Genomic DNA, 22,370 nt, shown 5'->3' with positions numbered 1-22,370 from the left:
TGGCCCTGTCTTCTGATTGGTTTTTATCACAGATCGATCGATGGCACACGACAGCCGCCCCCTATATTTCACACGCAGGTTTTATGCTTCATGTTCACCAGAGGGATATGATCATATTTTAACCACCCCACGAAAGGCTCTTTTTCTGCTGCAATGGCGAGACTGTGCCACTAGGTGGAGGGCTTTCCCATGGAATACAGCTCAAAGAATCTCTCGTCCCTCTGTGGATTGGGCCCTGTCCCACATAGCAGGGTTACTGAGCTAGCTGGATAACTGCACTGAGTAAAACGCACAAAGCAGGGTTACTGAGCTAGCTGGATAACTGCACTGAGTAAAACGCACAAAGCAGGGTTACTGAGTTAGCTGGATAACTGCACTGAGTAAAACCCACAAAGCAGGATTACTGAGTTAGCTGGATAACTGCACCGAGTAAAACCCACAGAGCAGGATTACTGAGTTAGCTGGATAACTGCACTCAGTAAAACCCACAAAGCAGGATTACTGAGCTAGCTGGATAACTGCACTGAGTAAAACCCACAAAGCAGGATCACTGAGTTAGCTGGATAACTGCACTGAGTAAAACCCACAGAGCAGGATGACTGAGTTAGCTGGAAACTGCACTCAGTTAACACACAAAGCAGGGTTACTGAGCTAGCTGGATAACTGCACTGAGTAAAATGCACAAAGCAGGGTTACTGAGCTAGCTGGATAACTGCACTGAGTAAAACCCACAAAGCAGGGTTACTGAGCTAGCTGGATAACTGCACTGAGTAAAACCGACAGACTCAGTGCAGTTATCCAGCTGACTTCATGAAGGATTAAATTGGAATGACCAAGAATGGGGACATGCTGTAGGGAAGAAAAATTATATATTTACAAAAACTTTATTTTGTGTTTCTGCAGGATGTGGAAGATGAAGACGCGTTCCTGAGGTAAGAGTCAATATTACATCTCACCATAAATATGAAACCTGACCATAATATCAAACCTGGCTGTAAATATGAAGCAAGTTTGTAAATATTAAAACATATCCATAGATGTTAAACCTGATTGTAAGTATGAAATGTTTACATAAGTCTTTATTCAGGCACTGCATCACATACCAAAATATCTGTAATGCGGAAAGTATCTGTGTATGTGAAACATATCCATAAATATGAATATTAGGACCTGAGGTTTATATAAAGTAATAGTGTTTGCTGTGTGACACACAGGTGATGTACCTTTGGAAAGTCTGTTTATTCTTCACTGTGGGATTCAGATCAGGAGCTGGCTGTTATCCATCACACCTGCTGCAGAACACTCACTGTTCCACTGCTATTCTGTTGTTCACATTATAAAAGAATTACTCTTTGTGGCAGGAGAAAAAACATCTGTTTAAAACACGCTAATGGAGCAGCCCTCTGGCACTGAAACATGTTTAAAACACGCTAATGGAGCAGCCCTCTCACACTGGTATGTGTTTAAAACACGCTAAGGAAGCCACGCTCTCACACTGAAACGTGTTTAAAACACACTAAGGAAGCCGCTCTCTCACACTGGTACGTGTTTAAAACATGCTAAGGAAGCCGCTCTCTCACACTGGCACGTGTTTAAAACACGCTAAGGAAGCCGCTCTCTCACACTGGCACGTGTTTAAAACACGCTAGCCGTCCGGGTTCTGCCCAGACTCCAGGTTTGAGCCAGCTGCAGCGTGAGGAAGCGCTTTATCTGCTCTTGTTGCTGTGACATTTCAGGTTGTCAGGGAGATGTCACGGTGAAGCAGATGGGCTTTTATAACCATCCCACTGCCAACCTTGCACACAGACTTCACAACTTTAGCCAGCCAATCCCGGAAATCCACACACACCTCAAACCTTTAACCAGCCAATCCCTGAGACGCACACAGACCTCAAACCTTTCTCCATGGCCTCCCTGTCTCTCTCCCTTTTTAACGAGACCTAATTTCATTTTTGTTACATAACGCCCAATCTGTGTTATGTAAAACGCGGTTATATAAAATGGATTCCATTATGTGAGAAATGCTCAATGTTATGGAGGACACTCGTGAGGGAGGATAACTGTGAATATTTTAGCTTCGTATGAAAAGCAGCTGACATGCGTGGCTGGAGACTTTTCTACATGCGCTGGAGCCTGCTGCCAATTGTAGAACGCTCTGGAAGAACATTCCAGCAGAAGGCTATCGATCATTTATCTAGGGTACTAAAAAAAAACACATTCTCATTCTCCTCACCGTGAGCTGTAAACATGCATGAAAACAAATCCCGCAGTTACTCACAAACATCCACAGAGCTGAGAGTGTTCAGTTTCATCTAGAACTTCTTCAGCTGAATGAGGAAGTAGAATGAAGGAGAGGAGTGAAGGTACATTTCTGTCTCTCTCACATGCAGCAGTGTGGATGTAGAAGTCATGGATGCAGGTGAGTCAGTTAAGGCTCCATACAGGTGAGTCAGGTATGCCTACATACAGGTGAGTCAGGTAAGGCTGTATACAGGTGAGTCAGGTAAACCTACCCTGGTGTAAAATCCAGGTGTGACCAGCTTGAATTGACCAGCTACCAGCTCTTTCTAAGCACTGCTTGTGCTGTTTTTTTCAGTAGCATGATTGTGAGTGTGTAGTCCATGTTTGTGAGACTGTGTGTCGGGGTCCTGAGTGATTGACAGGTCCTCTCTGTGTGATGCTGTTTGCAGATTGGTCGAGTCCTGTACCGGAGCGAGCCACGAGGATGCAGCTATGAGTCCCACTGAGGTGTCCACCCTGGGACTACGACCCAGGAGTACTGAACACTACATATCCCAGAATCCACCTCCACCCCAACACAGCAAAATACCAATCGGAATTATGGAACAACAGTAAACACTACATCTCCCAGAACCCACCAAACTTCAGTCCCACACTTTACAAAAAAAAATGTCTTTGGTATTTATAATAACAATAATAATTTGTATAGTTTTTGTATAGCACCTTCTCATACACAAAGTGCTTTACACAAGCACAAACACTAATGTTTGACTCATAAGTAACAGTTAAAATATGTTAAAGTATATGGCATCATTTCACCTGTAACTCAAGTCCAAAAGTGTACTCCTGGATTCGATGGGTGTGAATCAACAGGAAGTGGACAATGCGCTGCTGACTAAATAAGAGAATATATTGCAATTTAATATAGTAATGTATTCCCTGAAATTCCCTTTAATTATATTTGCTGGTTTCATTGAATCCAAGGACACTTTAATGTCATCGTGTTGGATCATGGGGTGAATTTGGTTAAGATTTCATTTCCATTTCTCTCAAGAAAACTTGCTGAATTTAACTAAATAGAGGGGATGGTAGAATCAAAGCTGTTTCCAGACAACAACTTAATAAATACTAGACAGACCCCCACCCAAAAAACTCAAAATCACTTTGTGCTCATCAATAGATAACACAAAACATTTTCCAGTTTACAGTTTCTCAATTTGTCACTTACTGTATATTGATACATAAATATATTTTTAGTTTATGTTTGTTTTTCCAAGATGTTCACTGATTGCAAGCAGGAGCTCACTGGCCTATACAGTCTATGAGGCAGACGTTATAACTCAAATACAGTCTATGAGGCAGACGTTATAACTCAAATACAGTCTATGAGGCAGACGTTATAACTCAAATGCAGTCTATGAGGCAGACGTTATAACTCAAATACAGTCTATGAGGCAGACGTTATAACTCAAATACAGTCTATCAGACAGATGTTATAACTCAAATACTGTCACTCAGACAAAGGGTATAACTACCTCACAGCTGGTCTGTGAAACGTATGTTCTCTCAAGACCAGGGGTGAACCGCAGGGGGAAATCTGTTTCAGGATTCTGTGCCAGCATCTGCTCCTAATGATTTAATCCGCTCAATCGAGTCTCGATCCGACATTTTGTATCAGCACCGGCTCCAGCCAGACTGTGCTCAGGTCCAGGAGTGACCCAGCGTAGTTTATAGAGCTGTCAGAGATCTAAAACCAAGGTAATTGGTCGGAGACAAAGACCAGCATGCGGACTGGCTCTCCAGAGTCGGAGTTGAGCCGGCTTGCTCTCGACTGCGGCTAACGATGAAGAATAAATGTCCAGGCTTTACAGACGGGAGCACTAGAATATGGAAGATTAGACATTTTTAATATTTTGGTCCACAGTGAGACTTGTTCAGGCTTCAGGTTTTGGGTCACCCGGGAACTGTGATAACGTTGAGGCTGCCATAACGAGCCGTAACTGCCCCCCCTACACTCCCCCACAGCCCCCACTGCCCCCCACACCCCCCACTCCCCCCCACACTCCTCACTGACTCTGACAGTTTAATGACACTGCAGGGCTTGTTCCTGGATTCCGTGTGTAGTCAAACGTTTATCTTACCGTAGCACAGAGTTATAAACATTTCCCATTAAAATGCCATGGGTCAGTCGCTCCGTAGGACCGGTCAGTGACTCCATGTGATTGGTCAGTCACTCTGTATGATTGGTCAGTCACTGCGTATGATTGGTCAGTCACTGCGTATGATTGGTCAGTCACTGCGTATGATTGGTCAGTCACTGCGTATGATTGGTCAGTCACTGCGTATGATTGGTCAGTAGCCCAATATGGGTCGTGACACACAGTGGATCATTCAGGCTAGAAATGTAAATAAATGAAAAACAAATTGATGACATTTGACATGTAGTTTGGGTGGAATATCAGAACCCGCACCAGCAGTTTTTCATCAGAATTCCAGATGTACAGATATAGTTATAAAAAACTGGGCTTTCAAATACTGCCACATTTATATTTACTGTGTTTCTTAGATAAAAAAAATTACAAAATCTGATATTTGATAGTTTATCACATGCAACTGTAAATCTCTGACATTTGTTTTTAAATGTGATTTTGTTTTATTTCATTTGTTTTCAAATGTGATTTAAGTTGACCATTTTGTATGTAACCAGCAATATCTCACCAGATTTTAGATTTTTTTAAACATTTTATTTGTTGTCCAGAATGATTTTGTGCGTTTGTACTCGCGTACTGCTCATTTCTGTTTCATTGGCTGTGCTTGGCGTTATAGTGCATGAGATCTTTGATGCCTGTTGTACTTCATTTGAAAGATTCAGGGAATGATGTGACATTTTACCCCGTTGAAACACATCTCTCTGCAGAGTGCGCTGTGTCTATTGCTAAAGATGGGATGCCACATTCATTAACAATGTTTTTTATGATTACGAGACGAAACATCGGAAACAATCTAGCACCTGCTTGACAACTGTGTATTGTGTAATGCAATGCGATTAAATACAATATAAACATCTTTTCACCTACTTTTATTCTGAGAAATTAGCTAATACTTTATTTTGCAGCACTGGGTGAATACACAGGTACTTGTGTATCTATTAGTTAACCACTTTGATTTCAGTGGTAAGTACTGTCAAAGTACTTACCACTGAAGACAGTGAAGTACGGTATGTAAGTACGACAGCAGGTAAATATGTTTTACAACCCGTTTCATAGTTTTCATAGTACTTGCACCTGAAATCAAAATAGTTCCCTAAGTACCCAGTAAACACTAGGTCATTGAAAGGCCAGAATGATTACAGAAAAGCTGATCTGGGATGAAAAAGAGATTTTCCCTTTGTCCTCAGTTTGTGATTCCCAGTTTAACATCACGGTATGTCTGTTTAGCCGTGTCATATCATTCATCCGAACTGCTGTAAAAAAATTATAAAATGCTTAATTGTTTAGGTTTGAGTATAATGTTTTCTCTAATCATACATCGAACACAATGTGAGTTAACAGCAGTGATTAAAGCAATAGTTTGATTTCCCTGGTGTGTGATGTGTGCGCCCTTCAGGAGGAAACACCAATTCCCATGTAAAGATGCTTTTTTTGGATTGGCAGCATTTTAATTTATCTTCATCAATGATGTATTTAATTGTGAATCTGACATTATTTTGTGGACATTCCATCTTTTTTGATGAAATCTATGCAATAAGTGGATTTCTATGAACAATGTTGTGATGAGAGATTTTTAGATGGCATATAGACTTTTCTGTTCATGTTTGAGATACTTTGTATAAAGAACATTAATCATTATATTTAGAGCATATGCGTAAATAAACGAGTTTGTCCAAACAGGAAATTGTGTTATTTGTGGGAAAGATGATAATATTCTGGTCAAGTATATTCTTGTAGAACTGCACTGTGGGCAAAATGAAACACTGCAATGGGCTTATCCCTGTGTGCGTGTGTGTGTGTGTGTGTGTGTGTGTGTGTGTGTGTGTGTGTGTGTGTGTGTGTCCACGCATGCAAATAGATGTCTGCTTGTAGGACGTGTGTTTTTTTTACTCTTTAGAAAATGTACTTTGCTTTGGTTTTATTCTTGTATTAACTGCAAAAAATCAGTATTCCTCTTCAGGAAATCCATGTCAGTTCAGTCCCCCGACAGCCTTTATGGATTCATGGAAGGGCTAAACATCTCTAAACTCTTTACTATTTTACCCCACATTTGAACTTCCTACTTTCCCAGCTAATATACTACCTAACTGCAACCTGTACAACCCACTGGATTTGTTATAATATATTTCTAAACACATATCTGCTACATCCACCAGTATATCTACCACTACTCCCCTCTCTCTAGCCGGGTTCCTCTCCAGATTTATTCCCATCGTGGAGTTTTTTCTCACCGCTGATTGAGGGTTTTTCCTCCCCGCTAGGGAGTTTTTTTTTTAACTTCACAGCGCTATGTTGTAAAGCGTCTTTGTGGTAATAAATAAAGCCGAACTGAATAAACAGTGAAAACACAGACCAGGCAGGCGACACGCAGACACGGTGCATAGATGCTCTTTATTCCTACATGGGGCTTATTGCACGTCTTACGGCGTTTGGCACAGTATGAGCACAACCAAACAAATGGGGAAAAACACAGGTAGACAACCTATTAATATTGGATGTCAGCATACAGGTTACATCTATAATATCATTTTATTACTTCTAATATTATCATTCTTGCATTCCTTTAGTACGTAAGAATGGCGCTAGATCACGGACCACACACTGACGGCAGCACAGAGTAATGACCAGCATGCATCTCTCTAGCTAACGTGTCGAGCTGCGCGCTCTTTCACAACGCGACCGCATGAGTCATCCACAGTCGACCCAGTCAGCCTCCTGTTGCCATGGCACCGGCGGCCATGTTGTGTTGGAAGGGTCGACCGTAATGTTCCATTGTGTCTATGCAGAATTACAGCTCCTGGATTAAAAAGGCTGCATGCACAGGATTAGAAAAACTGCGTACAATGTGGGTGAGGAGGCGAGAGGAGTGGGTTGAGGCTGGATGAACACAGGCTGTGTGAAAGCAGGGTTCCTTCTGAGGGAAAACCGGGGTTCCGGTTGTGGGGAATGTCCGATTCCGGCAGTGGAAAATTGAGGGTTCCGGCAGTGGGAATTAAGGGTTGTTTCTGGGAGAATGTGGGGTCTCGGCAGTTGGAATTTTCCGGTTCCTTCAGTAGGAATGTGAGGTTCCGGCAGTGGGAAATTTGGGTTCCTCTTGTGGGAATGTGGGGTCCCTTCTGTGGGAATTTGGGGTTCCTCCTTGGGGAATTTGGGGTTCCTTCTGTGGGAATTGTCTCAGACATCGATGATGTTGATAGATGGCACAGACTGAAACTAAAGGAAATTAATATCATCATTATTCCAATAAAGATCATTATAGTGACATTTCCTCTGCTAAATTCTGCAGGTCTCTCACAGTAAATACTGTGAACCAATCCAATCTCACAGGCTGAGACAACCAATCAGAGCATAAGCAGTGTTATCTGATTGGTCAAGTCCCAGGACGTCCTCTTTTACCACATGATCCCTGATTTTGCCGCTTCTTGGGGTGAAACGCAGGCTCCATTTGGTCTGAAACCCGGACAGCCAGTGTGGAATTATTTTGGCAGTGGCCCTCACTCCTGGTCCAGGCTGTGCTGGCTTTGGTTTTCGCCTCAATATCAGCGACCGATTCAGACGCAAGAAACCAGGTGATGTGACTAAACGGTGTGATTAACTGCTTTAATTGATCAATGAAGTTCAACAACCTGCGACGCTTCAGCATACCCTGTGGCCCTCCAGGGCAAAGAACCGATACATCATTACATTTATCCAGCGCTTTTCTGGACTGTCAAATGCGCTCTGATCACAGCGATGAGGGGGAAACTCACCTCAACCACCACAAATGTGTGGCACCCACCTGGGTGAGGCACGGCTGCCATTTTGCGCCAGAATACTCACCACACACTGGCTGAGGTGGAGAGGGAGGGAACGATGTTTTTGCCAATTGAATCAGGGGATGATTAGGTGGCAGGGTGAGAGAGCCAGGGTTGGGAATTTAGCCAGGGCACCGAGGAACCTCGATTTAACGTCTCATCCAAAAGATTAGCAACTTTCGGAATGAAGACCGATCGGCCATAGATCGGTCTTCATTCCAAAAGTTGCTAAAAGTTCCAAATACATTTTTAAAAAGTAGCTAAATTTGTTGCTAGGTGCTTTTGTAAGTTGCCAGGGTAATCTGAAAAGTTGCTAAATCGAGCAACAAAACTGCACTGCTGATTAATGGGACAGGTTATGGACCTGAGACAGTCTCACCTTACTCCTCAGCAGCCCCCCGCTGTGGTGGATAGGGGTACTGCGCTCCGAGTTGGGCTTGGCCTTCTCCTTGCTGTTGGACGAGTCGTTATCCTTGATGATGTCATACTGCCGGCAGAACAGGGCGATGACAGCTACCGGAGAGACACAGCGACCTGTCAATCATCAACCCCTTACCTGTCAATCATCACCCCCCCCCCCCCCCCCCCCCATCCCCGCCAGGCACAAGCAATAAGAACAGCTGTCACTCAAAGAGTCGATGGGTCATATCTACAGAACAGCCAGAACAGTAATTATATTTAAAAAATCTAACAATAATGAATCAATCAATAACCACCTGAGACAAAGTTGCCAGACCCAGTTGGTTTTAGCAAGGATGAAAAAAAACATGTTGCGGTGAAAATATTAGCTAAATATTACTGCTATTTTTTATTAAATTGCCCTTGGAGTGTACAGGTAGATTTCAGAACAGAATATATGTCTGTTGCGCTTAAGACAAGAGACGTACAGTGTGTATGAGGATGAAGTGAACTGCCGGGTCACAGGAGGATAAGACCCCATTTTGGATCTGTGCACACTTGGCCCACGTTCTTGTTGACTCAACACACAGGGGGAATGCACATTCTGTAGATGAACCGTTAAATATGCATGTGATCATAAATTAGCATGTGTTCATCTCAATGAGCTGACATGTATTTAGGGTGAAGGCTAGTGCCACGGCTAGGGACGAGTGAAATTGGGTTAGATTTTTGGAACAATGCGCAAACGCAAATGCAGGTTAATACTAATAAGGTCCGGGGGTTAGGGGTTAGGGGTTAGGGTCATGGTTAGGATCAGGGTTAGGTGTTAGGGGTTAGGTGTTAGGGTAATGGTTAGGATCAGGGTTAGGGGTTAGGGGTTAGGGGTTAGGGTAATGGTTAGGATCAGGGTTAGGGTTAGGGGTTAGGGGTTAGGGGTTAGGGTAATGGTTAGGATCAGGGTTAGGTGTTAGGTGTTAGGGTAATGGTTAGGATCAGGGTTAGGGGTTAGGGGTTAGGGGTTAGGGTAATGGTTAGGATCAGGGTTAGGTGTTAGGGGTTAGGGGTTAGGGTCATGGTTAGGATCAGGGTTAGGTGTTAGGGGTTAGGGTCATGGTTAGGATCAGGGTTAGGTGTTAGGGATTAGGGGTTAGGGTCATGGTTAGGATCAGGGTTAGGTGTTAGGGGTTAGGGTCATGGTTAGGATCAGGGTTAGGGTTAGGGGTTAGGGGTTAGGGTCATGGTTAGGATCAGGGTTAGGGTTAGGGGTTAGGGGTTAGGGTCATGGTTAGGATCAGGGTTAGGGTTAGGGGTTAGGGGTTAGGGTCATGGTTAGGATCAGGGTTAGGTGTTAGGGGTTAGGGTAATGGTTAGGATCAGGGTTAGGGGGGTTAGGAATCGTAATCAGGTTTGGGGATGTTGTTGGCTGGCCTGCTCAGCTGCTGTCCCCTCCTACCTGCCCACATGATCAGCACCACCACGATGATGATCATCTCCCCCGTCTGCAGCTGCCTGGACTTATCCAAGCCCTGCACCGTCGGGTCATCTGCAGAGACAGAGACGCCACGCTTCAGAAACACAGAGACGTCACCCTTCAGAAACACAGAGACATTGCGGTTCAGAAACACAGAGACGCCACGCTTCAGAAACACAGAGACGTCTCGGTTCAGAGACACAGAGACGTCACGCTTCAGAAACACAGAGACGTCACCCTTCAGAAACACAGAGACATTGCGGTTCAGAAACACAGAGATGTCTCGGTTCAGAAACACAGAGACGTCGTGGTTCAGAGACACAGAGACGCCACGCTTCAGAAACACAGAGACGTCTCGGTTCAGAGACACAGAGACGTCACGCTTCAGAAACACAGAGACGTCACCCTTCAGAAACACAGAGACATTGCGGTTCAGAAACACAGAGATGTCTCGGTTCAGAAACACAGAGACGTCGTGGTTCAGAAACACAGAGACGTCTCGGTTCAGAGACACAGAGACGTCTCGGTTCAGAGACACAGAGATGCCACGCTTCAGAAACACAGAGACGTCTCGGTTCAGAGACACAGAGACGTCTCGGTTCAGAGACACAGAGACGTCTCGGTTCAGAGAAACAGAGACGTCTCGGTTCAGAGACACAGAGACGTCTCGGTTCAGAGACACAGAGACGTCTCGGTTCAGAGACACAGAGACGTCTCGGTTCAGAGACACAGAGACGTCTCGGTTCAGAGACACAGAGACGTCTCGGTTCAGAGACACAGAGACGTCTCGGTTCAGAGACACAGAGACGTCTCGGTTCAGAGACAGAAACAGCGCTGCCCACATCCTAGCGGTTACTGATCTGTCTTCCACGTTAACTTGCGCTGTGTGGGAGTGACAGACCCTCACAAACACTCCCCATTACAGAGATCGACTTCCCCCATTCCCCCCCCCCCCGTCTGTCGGCTAACCTGCGTGGACCAGGTCCAGCGCTCCACTCCACCCAGATTAATTCCCCCGAGCAGGAACATAATTCCCCCGAGCAGGAACATGATGCTGCTGTCAGCTGTTCCAGAGTGATTATGAAGATGGGTAATCTGGACCGGGCGCGGAACACAAAGCGGGCCGCAGAATTACGCTCGTCCCCGTCAGTGAAACGTCCGAAGAGCCGAGCGTGCAGTAGACCGAGAGGCAGAGTCAAAAGGAGGAGCCTCGAAGCCGTGAAACAATGAGACCCGCACACGTGATGTGATGCTCCAAAATCAAAAGCTTTAAGCTCCTGAGAACCAGGAGAAGAAAAAACAACTGTATTTTACTTCTTTTTTTTTAATTTATTTTTTTTAAATAACAGTGTGTCTTGGATGACAAAAACAGTTAAAATATTTTCCAAATATTTATCTTATTTAGTTTTAATTGAATGTCCCTTATGTTAGGATAAGTTCTGTGTAGAGCTCTGGGAAGCAGACATGTAATGTTCTTGTTTGAGGATACGGGGTCTCAGGAGGTTAAACTGCCAGCAGAGATAACATTTCAGCGATGTCTACAAGGGAGCAGAGCTCCCGTTCTGATGAAGGCTCGATATGGCTGAAATGTTAACTCTACTGATGGATTAAAACGGTTTAAAAATAATTACAACAAGTGATTGAGGCTAATTTTTTCACATTGTCACTGTTAGAAATGGGGAACCCCTTCCAGCAAAGATTAAATTTGCCTATGAATATTTATACAGTACTGCCAGGGTCTTTTATTACTGGGAACTGGGCAAAGCAGTGTCAGCGCATGTTCATGGGGAGGGGGAGTTGTAGTGATGGTGGTGGTGGGGGGGGGGGATTTTATCACTTTAATTTTGCTGCCGTAATCAGGTAAGTGATGTGATTTCTCCTGCAAGGCATTGCTGCCATGACTAGGAGAACTGCATGGTGCCACTACTGTAATTAACAGACCGATAGCTGTAGTGAACTGCGGCTGTGTGTATGTGCGTGTGTGTGTGTGTGTGTGTGTGTGTGTGTGTGTGTATGTGTGCGTGTGCGTGTGTGTGTGTGTGTGTGTGAGTGTGTGTGAGTAGGACTGTGTGTGTGTGTGTGTGTGAGTGTTGTGGGCATGTGTGTGTGCGTTGTGTGTGTGTGTGTGTGTGTGAGTGTAGTGGGCATGTGTGTGCGTTGTGTGTGGGACTGTGTGTGTGTGTGTGTGTGTGTGTGTGTGAGTGTTGTGGGCATGTGTGTGTGCGTGTGTGTGTGTGTGTGTGTGCGTGTGCGTGTGTGTGTGTGAGTGTGTGTGTGTGTGAGTGTGTGTGTGTGAGTGTGTGTGTGTGTGTGTGTGTGTGTGTGTGCGCGCGCGTGTGTGTGTGTGTGTGTGTGTGTGTGTGTGTGTGTGTGTGAGTGTTGTGGGCATGTGTGTGTGCGTTGTGTGTGTGAGTGTGAGTGTGTGTGTGAGTGGGTGTGAGAGTGTTGTGTGCATGTGTATATGTGTGTGTGAGTGTTGTGGGCATGTGTGTGTGTGTGTGTGTGTGTGAGTGGTTGTGAGTGAGACTGTGTGTGAGTGTGTGTGAGTGGGACTGTGTGTGTGTGTGTGTGTGTGTGTGCGTGCGTGTGTGTGTGGGCCTGTGTGTGTGTCTGTGTGTGTGTGTGTTTGCGTGGGACTGAGTGTGGGTTAAATGCACAGTATATGGGAATAGATGCAAGTGTGAGAGTGTGTGTGTGTGTGTGTGTATATGTGTGTGTGTGTGCATGTGTGTGAGCACTGTCAGGCTTCCATATCCTCCACAAAGTAACATATTTTCCTGCATACTGTGCACCTGAGGTATAGTTCATTGGCCCATGACACATTAGCTTTGAATACTGAATAAAACCTGTTCCTGTTGCTGCATTAGCATTCAGAGGGCAGCCCCAGACAGCGCTGAACGTGATCGCTGGCCTACATCACCCAGAAGCCCTACACCAGGAACAGAGCAGCTGGCCTACATCACCCAGAAGCCCTACACCAGGAACAGAGCAGCTGGCCTACATCACCCAGAAGCCCTACACCAGGAACAGAGCAGCTGGCCTACATCACCCAGAAGCCCTACACCAGGAACAGAGCAGCTGGCCTACATCACCCAGAAGCCCTACACCAGGAACAGAGCAGCTGGCCTACATCACCCAGAAGCCCTACACCAGGAACAGAGCAGCTGGCCTACATCACCCAGAAGCCCTACACCAGGAACAGAGCAGCTGGCCTACATCACCCAGAAGCCCTACACCAGGAACAGAGCAACAGGAACCAGGCCTTGAATTCAGCAGGCTATTTTAAAACACATTCATTGCACACGGGTCACAAGCGTTTATGAGTCACACGTATTATGAGCCTGTGTTTATGAAAGGGATTCACGGTGTCAAACGGAAGACCTACAGAACAATCCTTGGCTACACACAGCGGTGGGGGTGGGGGTGGGGGTGGGGGTTCATTTTACACAAAGGCTGTGTCACTCCTGCGGAATTCGACGAAAATAAGGCAGGGACCCTCCCCCTTATCGATTACAAATATTACAATCGCATCCCATTAGCGTGCCTTTGGGTGGGCTGAGAGTCAATTTACTATGAATTGGAGCACTTGGCCTCCACACAAAGGAGGTTGTTAAAAGGGGGTATTTTTGCTGTGCGAGGCAGGATTACAGAGGCCTTTCAGGACAGCTCACCCGCTCATCACCTCACACACGCGGGGGAGACGTTCTGAGGCGCTGCGTTGAGCCGAGAAGGGTACGGAAACCAAGCTGCTGCTGTGCTGAGGGGGACATGACTGGGCTTAGACTTAGGGGGGGGGGGGGTATAGAATTTAGAAAATGGAACAAGATCCAACAGGATCACGGTTTTTTTTTATGGTCAAATAATGTGCAGCTAATGATGCCTACTGACTTCAGTGTGCGTACTGGCTGGTCCCAGTGCATACTGACTGGTCCCAGTGTATACTGGCTGGTTCAAGTGAATATTCCAGTGCACTTTCCTACTGTACCTTGGTTGGAGGTGTTGGTGTTGGACTGGGAGCAGTACCTTGGTTGGAGGTGTTGGTGTTGGACTGGGAGCAGTACCTTGGTTGGAGGTGTTGGTGTTGGACTGGGAGCAGTACCTTGGTTGGAGGTGTTGGTGTTGGACTGGGAGCAGTACCTTGGTTGGAGGTGTTGGTGTTGGACTGGGAGCAGTACCTTGGTTGGAGGTGTTGGTGTTGGACTGGGAGCGGTACCTTGGTTGGAGGTGTTGGACTGGGAGCAGTACCTTGGTTGGAGGTGTTGGTGTTGGACTGGGAGCAGTACCTTGGTTGGAGGTGTTGGTGTTGGACTGGGAGCAGTACCTTGGTTGGAGGTGTTGGTGTTGGACTGGGAGCAGTACCTTGGTTGGAGGTGTTGGTGTTGGACTGGGAGCAGTACCTTGGTTGGAGGTGTTGGTGTTGGTGTTGGACTGGGAGCAGTACCTTAGTTGGAGGTGTTGGTGTTGGTGTTGGACTGGGAGCGGTACCTTGGTTGGAGGTGTTGGTGTTGGACTGGGTGGGGTACCTTGGTTGGAGGTGTTGGTGTTGGACTGGGAGCAGTACCTTGGTTGGAGGTGTTGGTGTTGGACTGGGAGCAGTACCTTGGTTGGAGGTGTTGGTGTTGGACTGGGAGCAGTACCTTGGTTGGAGGTGTTGGTGTTGGACTGGGAGCAGTACCTTGGTTGGAGGTGTTGGACTGGAAGCGGTCGGACTTCTTGAGCGTGCGGAAGTGGACCTTCCGGCTGGCCTGGCTCTCCCCGTGCAGGCCGATGGACTGCACCTGGATGATGTAATCCGTCTCCTCCTCCAGGTCCCACAGCACACAAGCCCGGCTCGTGGTGTTCACCTCCCGGATCAACCTCTGCATGTGGCCGTCCTGCCTCTGCGCCCCCAGCCAATCAACCAATCAGTCAATAATCAACCAGCCAATCAATAACCAATCAATAATCAACCAGCCAATCAAAAAACAATCAATAGTCAACCAGCCAATCAAAAAACAATCAACCAACTGATCAATCAATACAGCAGTCAATCAACAAATCAATAATCAAATAGGGGGACCCCTAATTGGGCTGTTACTATCTATAGGGTGTCCCCTAATTGGTCCCCTAATTGGGCTGTTGCTCTCCATAAGGGGGTCCCCTACCTCTCTATAGAGCAGGGGCGTCAAACTGAATCCCCAGGGGGCCGCAGTGTCTGCGGGTTTTTGTGGTTTCCTTTCAATCAGCTGCCAATTAAGGCCAATTAAGGCCTTGAGAACAAGACGTCTGGATACTTTAAGCAATCAATGACTTGAATGAACCCAGAACACCCCAAAAACCAGCAGACACTACGGCCCTCCAGGACTGGAGTTTGACACCTGCGCTATAGGGGGTCCCCTGATTGGCTGTTCCTCTTTCTCTCTGTGTGGGGAAGTGGGCGGTACCTGCTGGGAGATGGAGAAGCCAATGATCACGTCTCCTTCTGGAACGTCCCAGGACACGGTCGCCGAGTCGGCCCGCAGGTGTGTGACCGACACGTTCACAGGGGCGGGGGGGCGGTCTGCAGCACAAAGGGGGGTGGGGGGGGGTCGAATTTACACGGATCCTATACCCCCACCTACACCCACCCACTGCATGGGACCCTAGAGGCCAGCAAGGTTCATTCTTCAAACTGCACTGCAAAACGTCACCGTCTTAACAAGCGTTTCAGTCTTGTGGTAAGACTCTCTCAAGTACAAGATATCTATGTTATGGTTTGCTTGGCAAGTTAAATTTTCTTATTCCATTGACAAATCTTGAGACGATCCAAACTGTCTTAGCTCACTGGCAATATTTTATTTATTTAGCAAAAAAGTTAAATAAATAAGATTTACAGTGCCATCACCTTTACTTTCCAAGCTGCAGGATATGTGCTGTAGAAAGTGTGTTTTATTCCTGCAAACACACAGGAGGGTCCTTCACATGATCTAAGGGCTGCTGTCATGACGACATGAATCACCATAGAAATCTCCAGCCTTTCGCCATAAATATTTTATATACCATAGAAATCTCCAGCATTTCACCATGAAGATTTTATATACCATAGAAATCTCCAGCATTTCACCATGAAGATTTTACATACCATAGAAATCTCCGGCATTTCACCATGCAGGTATGAAATCTCCAGAACAAGTACATGCCGTTCCTTCGAAAGACAAGGCCCCCTTCGAAACACAACAATGAGCCTGTTGTGCCTGGACTGTAAAGATATTTTCACGTAAATGCACACGCCAGATAGGTGACGTAAGACAGAGTGCCAGCGTGCCCTCCCCCGCGTCGATCCGACCGCTTTGTTCCCCTTCCGAGAGGAAATGACATCGTCAAGGTCACCCGGCCCATTACGCTGCTGTCCTGCACGTGGTTGCCATGGGATACGGGGAAGGGTCCCGAGTCCTGTTAGTATTCCTGACACTGCTGCTGCCTGAACGCGCTGCAGCTGTTCCCCCTGCAAACAGCCCCTAATGTCCCCCCCTGCAAACAGCCCCTAATGTAACGTCCCCCCTGCAAACAGCCCCTAACGTCCCCCCCCTGCAAACAGCCCCTAATGTAACGTCCCCCCCTGCAAACAGCCCCTAACGCCCCCCCCCTGCAAACAGCCCCTAACGCCCCCCCCCTGCAAACAGCCCCTAACGCCCCCCCATGCAAACAGCCCCTAATGTCCCCCCCTGCAAACAGCCCCTAATGTAACGTCCCCCCCTGCAAACAGCCCCTAACGCCCCCCCATGCAAACAGCCCCTAATGTCCCCCCCTGCAAACAGCCCCTAATGTAACGTCCCCCCCTGCAAACAGCCCCTAATGTCCCCCCTGTAAACAGCCCCTAATGTCCCCCCCCTGCAAACAGCCCCTAATGTAACGTCCCCCCCTGCAAACAGCCCCTAATGCCCCCCCCCCGACTGCAAACAGCCCCTAATGTCCCCCCCCTGCAAACAGCCCCTAATGTAACGTCCCCCCCTGCAAACAGCCCCTAATGTCCCCCCCCGACTCAAACAGCCCCTAATGTCCCCCCCCCCCCTGCAAACAGCCCCTAATGTCCCACCAGACGCAGGCGGGGCGCATCATTTAGGGACGCCCCCCCCCCCGCTCCAAGCCCCTCTGCCCAGCTCGGTATGTGGAGCAACAGTCAGAGACGTTTCCTGCTGTAGGACATCAGCGCCGTGCTAAGGCCCGTCCACACCATGAACCATAACTACAACTGTGAATACACTGTTTTTAAAATCATTCTAACCAGTCATTACCACACCAACAACAATAACTACAATTATAAATACACCATTTTAAAAATTGTTCTAACCATGGTGGAGTCATTACCACAACAATAACTACAACTATGAATACACCGATTTAAAAATAATTCTAACTCAAGTGGTGCCTGCACCACAACTATGACGACAATGATAGTGACCAACGGCATCACTGGGATCACTTTCAGAGTGATTTCTTCCAGCTGTGTGAAGGATAAAACACTAGCAGACAGGCCGATCAAGATCCATCCCAAATGACGGGGCTTGACGCTGGAGAAGATCACACACTGTGAACGGAGCCGTCGACACCAGGGTCTCTCAGACGGACTGAGCGCAGAGCAGCACTCTGGCAGCCACGGATCACGCCGCGATTACATCAAAGCTGCCGAGCCACTCTTTCAGCCTAATGGAGCAAAATCCACCACGGCGATGCAGCTCAGCCAATGAAAGCTATTGATTTAGCAGTGAAGTCAGGGCCCCCCCGCGGGCCTCAGCCAGGGCCCTTATTCTGCAACAAGCGTCATGCTTTACTGCCAGACTCGGACAACAAAACAGCAGCATGACGAGGACATGAATAACTGCCGTAAGAAAAGCAGTGAGGCTCCCTGCCATTCTTCCTCTGCCACTCTCCCTCTGCCACTCTCACCGCTGTGCCAGTTACCTTCCCGTCTCAGTTACACACTGCTGCTTATACAATGCTTGGTTACGTACACACCGCTTGGTTACACACACACTGCTTGGTTACGTACACACTGCTTGGTTACGCACACACTGCTTGGTTACGTACACACTGCTTGGTTACGTACACACTGCTTGGTTACACACACACTGCTTGGTTACACACACACTGCTTGGTTACACTCACTGCTTGGTTACGTACACACTGCTTGGTTACATACACACCGCTTGGTTACACTCACTGCTTGGTTACGTACACACTGCTTGGTTACATACACACCGCCTGGTTACGTACACACTGCTTGGTTACATACACACTGCTTGGTTACGTACACACTGCTTGGTTACGTACACACTGCTTGGTTACGTACACACTGCTTGGTTACGTACACACTGCTTGGTTACACACACACTGCTTGGTTACACACACACTGCTTGGTTACACACACTGCGCTGTGATACCTGTCCCTCTATGACAAACCACAGTCCTTGTGCTGTCTGACGCGCGGTCGACAGCACCGTTAATGGTCTTTAGCATTCTGGGGCCGACGCTCTCCCAGGAGGGATGAGTGCCGTGCCGTGTGAAACACACCCTCGGCCCGATGGCCTGCGGATCTCCCCAGGGCCCCTGGCGGCGGTGACCTTGACCCTGTGATAGTGCCAAGCCACGGACCCTCAGCCCCGGCCAAAAAACAGTGCTGAGAACGAGCAACGCTGGCCGCGGACACAGCAGGAAACGACTTCGTTCCTGAATAAAAAAGGCCTGCGGGGCGGTCCCGTGCCGCAGCACTGCTGCCCGGCCGAGCATCGACAGGAGCCTGGACGAGGCCCGCGCCGCTTCCCGCTACAGGACACCAGGACGCCGCCGATTCCGCCGGCTGTTCTGAGTACCGCACCACTGGCGCATACGCAACGGCTGCGGACCGTGCCAGAGCGGTGAGCCGTTGACGTCTGTCCCCTCGGCGTAAACAGGGATTAGGAGGTACGGGACATTTTCTCTCCATAAATACTGGGCTCCGTGTGAGCTGAACCACTTGGCGTAATTATGTCAGTGGGAGAGTCTCTGAATCATTATTGCTCCAGAGAGGATTATCACTTTGGCACCGTTCTGTGTCTCCTGGATTGCCCGACAAAACGACGCCGCTCATTAAATAAATCAGTGGTCACCAGTCCTGCTCCAGGAGACATACTGACCTGTAGGTCTCCACTCCAATCATAACAAAGCTCACCGCATTCAACAGCTAGAGCAGGGCCGCCCAACCCTGTTCCTGGAGATGTACCATCCTGTAGGTTTTCACTCCAACCCTAACACAAGCACACCTCATTCAACAACTAGAGCAGGGCTGCCCAACCCTGTTCCTGGAGATCTACCATCCTGTAGGTTTTCACTCCAACCCTGACACAGCACACCATATTCAACATCTAGAGAGCTTGTTCAGCTGCTAATTAGGAGAATGAGGTGTGCCAAATTGGAGTTGAAATGAAGAACTACAGGACGGCAGATCTCCAGGACCAGGGTTGGTGACCTCAGACATGAATGGCCATGAACATTGTGGAAGTCTCAACAGGTCAGGGAAGCAGCTGTATTTCATCACCTTTAAGGTGCGGAAGTTATATGAGCATTAAATACGTTTTATCTGCAACATATTTTACTCATATGTTAATACAAATCAGAACATCAAATAAAGAGACTTACACAGAATTTAGATGCATCCTATAGTTCTGGGGTGCCCACCTGTGTGCCATGGAAGGCCAAGAGTACGCAGCTTTTCATCGCAACCCATCAGTACTCCAGCTGATTTCACTGATCGGTTCCCTTCTTTCTGGTGTTAATTAGTGAAACCAGCGGGTGTAGTGATTTGTTGGGATGTAAACCAGGGGCCTCCACGACACGTGATTGGGCCCCCCTGCTGTAGTTCGACAAATGCATTTCTTGACTCTCGCATTTGGCTAAGAGGTGACAGGAACACTCAAAAAAACGATTGTTTTCAATGAACACAAAAAATATAATTCTCACTAATAACGAAAATATTACTTACTGGCTCGCACCAAAAACAGGTCACTTCCAAAGAGCAACAGTACGACCGAGTTCACAAAAATGAAGGATCGAGTCATGTCTTCTTTAATTGATTTTCTCCGGTGATTTAAATAAAATATTAAAAGTCCAACGTACTTCAAGTGTCCACTTGTAACGAACTTACTTAGCTGTTAACACCATATTATGCTCTTTTAAAATAGCGCTCGTCTTCGACGTAATGTTTCCAGAGATCCTAAATCCGCCGCTATGATCACTTTCAAACCTAGATTACGTTTCATGCTTCATTTTAGTCCTCTGGAAAAACTACGTGAATTAAATTCAGGTATTCTAGAGAGGAGCCGTATTCACGTATGTTTATCAATACGCACCGCCAGCATCATGGCAGAAGAATCTTTGTCCTTAGAAATGTGGCTTGTTTTCCGTTCCGTTTCCCCCCTTTGAAATTATATCCCGGTCATATTTCAGTCCGTGTGCGATCTCTATATCATCCAGAGTTATTGCATTCTCTCCACTGCCCCACTGTGAATGTTTCCAATTCAAACCAAACCGAATGTGATATGACCCAGTTCTCTTAAGATTTTAAGCGATACTTAAGGTCGAGCCTTTGAAGCATCTTCTCGGCGGATCTATAGGATCTCTATACGTTGTCTTCCATCAACGGCACACGTGTTAATAAGAAGATATACGGTCCCAGTGGTAAACATACGGGAGCTTCAGAACCGCGGCCAGCGCCGTATTGAGATCCGGCATCTGCGCGCTTCTGACCAGTCGCGTAATTATTTATTCATTCCCGTTAATGTTACATTCCGCACGGCCGCTGTCAGTCTTCCAAGGTCCCTCAAAAAGGCCAAAACCCCCCCCCACGTTCTCAGCACTTAGCCGCTGGCACTGTCTCCGCTGGGCACACGCGTTTCATTAGGGTAAATCGTTCACACTTTCCTTGCTATCAGCAGAACGGCACGGGACTCGCCGCTGCGCCGTGCCTTCAGTTGACGATCAGTCGTCTGTTGCTGATTTCTTTGGTAAATAAAAAACCCTTCTTTGGCGCGATCTGATATAAACAGTCTGACGGACCAGCAGTCCTCTGCAGGAAACGCACACACACGCACGCACACACACAGGTGTCTGCTCGCGGTAACCTGTTTCACCACCATCCGCGCGCTTCGCTTTGAAATACTTAATGTAGGCTACGGCGCTGCTAAGTCTCTTCTAAACGCTCGAAATTATCGCTCTAGATGTAGTAATTTATTCTGTTTTATTGTGGTTGATAATCGGCGGCTACAGGTGAGCTTTCAGCGATCCCAAATTCCTCCAGTGGACGAACGCTGTCCGACGCTTCCTAGGAGGCGTAAAAACCGTTGACCGCTTGCACGTTAACGGCCGTGTATAGCGGCCGTCGTAATATATCATAATAAAAGATGTTAAATTCAAATTTAATCAAGAATTTCACTGACTGGCTACTCTCAGGTACGTGTACGGATTTCCTAGTTTAAGGACATTTCTTGCGCAGGACGTGCCAGAAAAAAACAGTTGTCATCTGAAAGTCTAACTGTTCAAATATTATGCCACCTAAAAGCAGCATTTGGAAATATTCGTTTACAAATGTACGTGTTACCGATAAACGCATATTCATCAGTGACATACCAATACGCTCTGAGAGAGTTTGGGAGTCGTTTTCAGAACAAGAAGATCTGTTTGCAACAGATGAAAGCAATGACGACAGCCCCCATATTTATGCATATACAGTATTAATTAATTACGCGTAATGCGTGCTTAAAATGTGCCAGGAACAGTTACATCAATGAATCAGCTTTTCTGCTATGGATATGGCTTGCAAGGCAACAATTTTTTAAGCAACAATTGATTAAAAAATAAGAAATCTCCAAACAGGCCGACTAATATTAACCAATCAACTCATCTCATACCGAGCAAACCCAAAACATTAACCAAGCAAAACTGCGACATAGCGAACTCACTAACATTAACCAATCAGCAGTCTGTTACCCAGCAAGCTAATTAACATGAACCAATCAGCAGCCTCTTGTCTAATGAGTTCTCTAACACTAACCAATCAGCAGGCTGTTACCCACAGTAGGTGCTGCGCTTTATGGCTTATGTTCTCTTTCTCATACCACTTTAGTGATTCAGTTTTGTTAACAGGGCAGTGTATCATAAAGAAGGGTAATCTGAAATAATATGTATATACTGTAATTATTTGGGTATCAGTGGTACAGACTGGATAATTTCAATCATTTTTTTTATTAAAATGCTTATGTGTGT

The 22,370-nt window shown here is 46.8% G+C and overlaps 2 protein-coding genes across 6 annotated transcripts in view; one reads left to right on the top strand and one right to left on the bottom strand.

Annotated features, from left to right (window-relative positions):
- si:dkey-71h2.2 (low density lipoprotein receptor adapter protein 1-B) overlaps positions 1–6,109 on the top strand; it is a 25,216-nt gene extending 19,107 nt beyond the window's left edge. Inside the window, exons 8-10 of the mRNA XM_061242833.1 lie at positions 904–932; positions 2,391–2,419; positions 2,691–6,109. Coding sequence (XP_061098817.1) covers positions 904–932; positions 2,391–2,419; positions 2,691–2,737 — 105 coding nt within the window. The 3' untranslated portion in view covers positions 2,738–6,109. The remainder of the gene's footprint in view (positions 1–903; positions 933–2,390; positions 2,420–2,690) is intronic.
- Positions 6,110–6,823: 714 nt separating this feature from the next.
- fndc4a (fibronectin type III domain containing 4a) lies at positions 6,824–21,389 on the bottom strand. Of its 5 annotated transcripts, none has more exons than XM_061243095.1 (6): positions 20,092–21,389; positions 15,539–15,654; positions 14,791–14,995; positions 10,098–10,187; positions 8,625–8,758; positions 6,824–7,664 (listed from the first exon to the last, which is right to left on the bottom strand). In XM_061243095.1, the coding sequence occupies exons 1-6, from the start codon at positions 20,165–20,167 to the stop codon at positions 7,626–7,628; spliced, it is 660 nt and encodes a 219-aa protein (XP_061099079.1). In that variant the 5' UTR covers positions 20,168–21,389; the 3' UTR covers positions 6,824–7,625. The 5 variants fall into 5 exon arrangements, with proteins under 5 accessions (XP_061099079.1, XP_061099084.1, XP_061099080.1 ...); XM_061243100.1 differs by having other exon boundaries at positions 20,459–21,387; XM_061243096.1 differs by having other exon boundaries at positions 6,824–7,658; positions 20,092–21,384.
- Positions 21,390–22,370: the final 981 nt, after the last annotated feature.

This window comes from Conger conger, chromosome 5 (genome assembly GCF_963514075.1).
Source record: "Conger conger chromosome 5, fConCon1.1, whole genome shotgun sequence".
Classification (NCBI taxonomy): Eukaryota; Metazoa; Chordata; class Actinopteri; order Anguilliformes; family Congridae; genus Conger; species Conger conger.
The sequence above is the reverse complement of the archived record's forward strand: the minus strand, read 5'-3'. Positions and strand labels throughout refer to the sequence as shown.